Source organism: Lycium barbarum, chromosome 6, assembly GCF_019175385.1.
Source record: "Lycium barbarum isolate Lr01 chromosome 6, ASM1917538v2, whole genome shotgun sequence".
Lineage (NCBI taxonomy): Eukaryota > Viridiplantae > Streptophyta > Magnoliopsida > Solanales > Solanaceae > Lycium > Lycium barbarum.
Genome location: NC_083342.1, coordinates 77816277 through 77821325, shown reverse-complemented (window position 1 = coordinate 77821325; position 5049 = coordinate 77816277). Strand labels below are relative to the sequence as shown.

Sequence of the window (5049 nt, the reverse complement as noted above, 5' to 3'; positions counted from 1 at the left end):
GGCTCAAGTGCACATTGGACATTATATTTGATACCCATCATTTGTGGGACAAATTTTATAATAATGATCGTCCGTTGTCAAAAACTAGTTTAGTTGAAGGAGGAAAGATTATATAGTCAATTAGTTGGAATATAACTCAACAAGTTCTCTTCTTACCTATCAAACAAAACTTAACAAGTTCTGTTCTTTTCTTTTTTGTTCCTATTCCCCCCCCCCCCCCCCCCCCCCACACACACACACACACAAAAAAAAAGAAATTCAACTGCTAGCTAGTAAGTATGTGAGTAATGACAGAATACCTAAAGACCCCTTTAATTAAACTTCGCGCATTTTACTCAAATCCCTCTTAAACTATACCTGATCCTAATTATCTCCTTTAATTACTTGGTTTTTTTTTTTAATAATCGTTACCCTCTCAAACAATAACTTGTCCTAATTGTCCCCGCGCGCGTATTTAATCCAAGTGATTTCAAATTACGTTTGGCGCGTGAGAGTGTAAAATAACACCACATCATATTGGTGTGTTAAAAAATCTAAAATACCATTTCCTTATCTCAATTTTAGGGGGTAGCGATTATAGAAAAGTCAAGTACAGGGGTTAAATAGGACCAGATATTGTTTGAGGGGGTAATGATTGTAAAAAAAAGCTAAGTACAATGGGATAATTAGGACCAAGTATATAATTTAAGGGGGATTTGAATAAACATGCCAAATTTAGGGGTCTCTAGGTAGCCATTTAAAAATCAATAATTAGATTATTCAACCAAATAATGATATGAAATTAATGTTATTCTTGATACGAATACGATAAATACATTTTGAAAGAGATGCTTTACTATATCTTGGAGAGATGATCAAAACCCAACAGTCCAACACCTGACAAGATATTATTGTATCATCAATTAGAGATGTTTCGATTGCGCTATGAACCTAAAATCCAACAAGGAGCTAGCATTCCATTTCGTTAATAGCTAAGGTCTAAGGAGCTATTGTAAGAAGAAACCTTTACGTGACAATGCTGATATCAAGGACAATCGTATCTCTGAAGGAAGATGTACAATCTCTACGTAAAATAAACCATTCTTTACAACCCTCATAATTTCTATAGAAGTTTTAAAGAGTATATCTCCTATATATGGTGAAATTGATTTGCAGTATCACTGGGAAGACACCCATAGAATTATCTCTCCTGTTGCTTGCTTGTATATTTCTTCCACGGGAGAGGCTTCGGAGAATTGATCTGCAGCTCCACTTGCCTGAAGTTGTTTCATAACCAACCAAAAATTTGATCAAATTGAAATTCGAAAATCAACCGAAACGCTAGTATATGGCAAGTTTTAAAGGAAACCTAATTGTCACTAAAGACTTGATAACGTTCTAAGCATCAACATTGTTGTATGAGGAAATTCCGGGGTGCTTATGGAGGTTTAAATTGCAATGTTTTTTTCAAATCAAACCAAGAGAGGGACAAGGGGAGGGGGACATGATGTGATTAATTAGTGCCAAATAGCAACAGAATTTAAGAAGCATTGAAACAAATTTAATGCGTGTGTATCGCGTTTTCCTGCCAAAGTAATGATGATATGCTACTAGCTATGATGGCTAGTCTTGAAATATTCGTGATTTATTGACAAAAGCAGAATGATATAATAATTCCAATTTTACATTTTCTGCTGTTCATCAAACCCTAGTTAGCAAACATTACAGCAATCTTGTAATTAATTACTTAATTAAATTATTCAAATTTAGAGAGTGTAATGCATAAATACCAGCAAACTATATATGCATCTATGAGGAGTAGCACGTTCATTGTGGCATTCAGTCTTTCTATTTTTGAAAAAAAGAAAAGAAAAGGAGTGAAGTTAAAAGAGAGGACAGATAGAGAAGGAAAAATGAACTTACACGGCGGGCTTGAATTGTGTACATGCATCTGTGTTGATTTGATGAAATTTGGGCAGATACCACCTCTATCTTGTGCTTCTCTAATACATAACAAATGGTACTTAAAAGGCCTGTTTTTTTGGGACAACAGACGCTAATGTGAGCTTCGTCGCCACAAACATTTAGGATAACATTGGGAGATGTCCAAGTTTGAAAGAATGCTGGCAAATGAGGCATTGAAAGTGTTGCGTTATTTGTAGATCCCTGATCAGCTAAAAATGCCTCCCTACTAATAATACTGGAGCTGATTATTGAAGGATTCATCATAGTTGCCATGCCATGGAGCCTCTCCAGCTTTTGTCGCTGAAGCTTTTCAAGGGTATGCTGGAGTGTCTTGATGTAGTTCACTGCTTCATCCACAATGGTCGACTTGTCTGCCTGCATTTATAGGAGGAATTAATGAACATTTAATAATTTGAAGACGAATTTAAGTTGTATCTACTAACAGCATAAAATTTATGTGGACAATCAAGTCATTTGTTATTGAAGATAACAGGAGCGGTAGATTATACGTATCATATTAACAATATTATCCTATTTAGTTCAAAATATTGTACCTTGCCAATTTCTTCACTAAAGATGTCGACCTCGACCGACAAATAATTTTTCTTTCTCTACTCCTTCCATGTTGTCTACCATTCCCTCCACCACCCCCCAACTCTCTTCAATCAATCACATGCAAGGGTGGACCTACATAGTGTCAAGTGGGTTCATATGAACTCACTTCATCAAAAAATTACACGGTATATATAAGTATATTTGATCTGTCTTTGACGAAATATAGTTATAAATTAATATTGACTCCAGTTAAACATAAGAGCATGTTTGGCCTGACGGCAAAGTGGGTTCATTTTTTCAGCAAACATCTGAGTTCGAAACTGGCCAACAACACATGAGCACTACCATTTCCTAATCAATTTAACTTCTAAAAGCTATCTCTTGTAATGACTATACCATATTTCTTTTTCTCCAAAAACAAAAGAAACTCTTTCACATATAACTTAGGAAAGTTTTTCTATATACATAATTTTAAACGTATTAACAGTCCCTAATTCCAAACTTCTCATCGTTTCTCTCGGCTGGATCCTTTCAAGTTTCAACGGCGAAAAATACAAACATCAAGTTCTATTACATTCATAGCTATCTCCTTTCTAGAGTACAAATATAATAATATATATATTTTTTTTTTTGTATATTTACTTAATTATTTTGAACCCGCTTGGTAAAAATCCCAGATCCGCCACTGATCACATGTAGTATCATTTTTAAGAAGCTAATAATTAATCAACACTGATATCGTAAAAGATCTCTGTACGGTTTAATTATAACGTAAATCTTTTCAATATACTTTGGAATTGGACTAAGATAATGTAGTTCATTTGGAGAAATTTGAATGGTTAATTATTACATCTCCACAACTTCATCATGGAAGGGAGAATGTTGATTTGATTCAAGAAAAAAAAAAGTGAGAATAATGTTGATTTGATTCAAGAAAAAAAAGTGAGATGGATGTCACTTTCGGAATACTTTCTTAGCTTCTTTAATTACTACTGTACATGCGAAAAATGCGGAAGTTCAGTTTTGTTCGTTTCTTCCCTTTTTTTGGGGAAAGACAAGTGCGTGTTATTTTCGTAAAATGCGGGGACCTTTTAAGATGTACATCTACATTGTGTTGTGGACTGTTTGTGACATTGAAAATCCATTGTCCTATGTGACTAATACTTTGGTAGTTGGTTACGATAAGAAGAAAGCCGAGTATCATTTTCCCTAAGATTGATGTCTCTCACAGTCAACTTGCATATAAGATTCTTTTTGGGCCTACTAAAATTTAGAAAGATTGTAACTATCCGAAATTGAAAGAATCAAAAGAACTGACAAAGAGAAGTCGCAAAGAAAACAATGGTTTCTATATTATGTTGGCAGGGTTCTCTTAAAGATCATATACAACATTGAAGGAAAAGAATTTACCTTAGGAGGAAGTTGAGGAAGCAAAGCATGAAGATTAGAGAACATGTTCCTCATCTTCTTCCTCCTCTCTTTTTCTGTCCATATATGCATATCATGATCTGACTGATCTCCTTCATTAGCTTTTCCTTCATTCCCTTCTCCATTTCCCTTGCCACCGTTCATTGCTGACACACTCCTCTTTCTACCGCCACCCTTTGTCTCCCTAGCAACATCATCAGAGATATCGGGTAACTCCTTGCCAGCTGGTTTTACCCCATTCCCACCTGAGTTATCTGAATTCGAAAAAGACCATCTCTGCTTTTCCCATGTGATACAATTCCCACCGCCCTCATCCATTCCCTTTCTCGTCATTCTAAAGAGAGGTACAATTTACAACTAGATAACAAAAAACTGAGAACAACTATTTGACCGGATTTAGAAGGAGAATAGAAAGTAAAGTCTAAACGCGTATAACTTGAAAAGGCAATCATATAACATGAGTGAGACGTGATCTGGATCGTACTTCAAATTCAAATTGGTTTAGTGAGGAAGCCGACCAAAGTCACCGAATGAAACATTAATCTATTAGTTGTCCAAACCACGAAAGAATTTAGGGATATTTGAGAATTATTTTCTTTCTATATGAAAATGGATATTTTTTTCCGCATATAATGAAGGATTTCGAATGAATGTGTACGTATATATAGATGGAAAAAGAACTGAGAGTTGAGGGTAGGGGTGGAAAAAGTGTAAGAGTCTGTTTGGATGGACTTATGCCTATAAGTTGCAAACAGCTTATAAGCTAAAAAAATAAGTTGGGGTAGTCTAATTTATTTTTTTTGGCTTATAAACTGTTTTCAGCTTATAAGCTGCTTTAGATAAGCGAAGTCAAATGGACCCAATTATTTTTTTGAGCTTATTTTAAGCACAAAATGACTTTAAGCTGGCTAGCCAAACACTCAAAAAAAATTAAAAACAACTTATAAGAAACTTATAAGCCAATCCAAACGGGCTCTAAAAAGGAAGGAGGGGGGAAAGGGTGAATACGAAGGAAAAGAAGGGGCGGCAAAAGGTTGTATAAAGATGCAAAGGATGATGATTCGATGGGAAGGAGAACAAACCAAAATACAATCATTAGCCAAAATGCCGTTACTGGCTTCA

The 5049-nt window shown here is 35.1% G+C and overlaps 1 protein-coding gene across 1 annotated transcript; it reads right to left on the bottom strand.

Annotated features, from left to right (window-relative positions):
• Positions 1–1037: 1037 nt before the first annotated feature.
• LOC132599756 (transcription factor bHLH95-like) lies at positions 1038–4632 on the bottom strand. The gene is made up of 3 exons (XM_060312984.1): positions 3910–4632; positions 1903–2319; positions 1038–1256 (listed from the first exon to the last, which is right to left on the bottom strand). Exons 1-3 carry the CDS (start codon positions 4258–4260, stop codon positions 1158–1160), a joined length of 867 nt encoding a protein of 288 aa, XP_060168967.1. The 5' UTR covers positions 4261–4632; the 3' UTR covers positions 1038–1157.
• Positions 4633–5049: the final 417 nt, after the last annotated feature.

Coding starts and splice junctions, on each gene's coding strand:
- LOC132599756 (XM_060312984.1), bottom strand. CDS start 4,260: ATGACGAGAAAGGGAATGGATGAGGGCGGTGGGAATTGTATCACATGG. Junction 2,320..3,909: donor TTCCTCAACTTCCTCCTAAG/GTAAATTCTTTT, acceptor CTATAAATGCAG/GCAGACAAGTCGACCATTGT. Junction 1,257..1,902: donor ACACAATTCAAGCCCGCCGT/GTAAGTTCATTT, acceptor AAACAACTTCAG/GCAAGTGGAGCTGCAGATCA.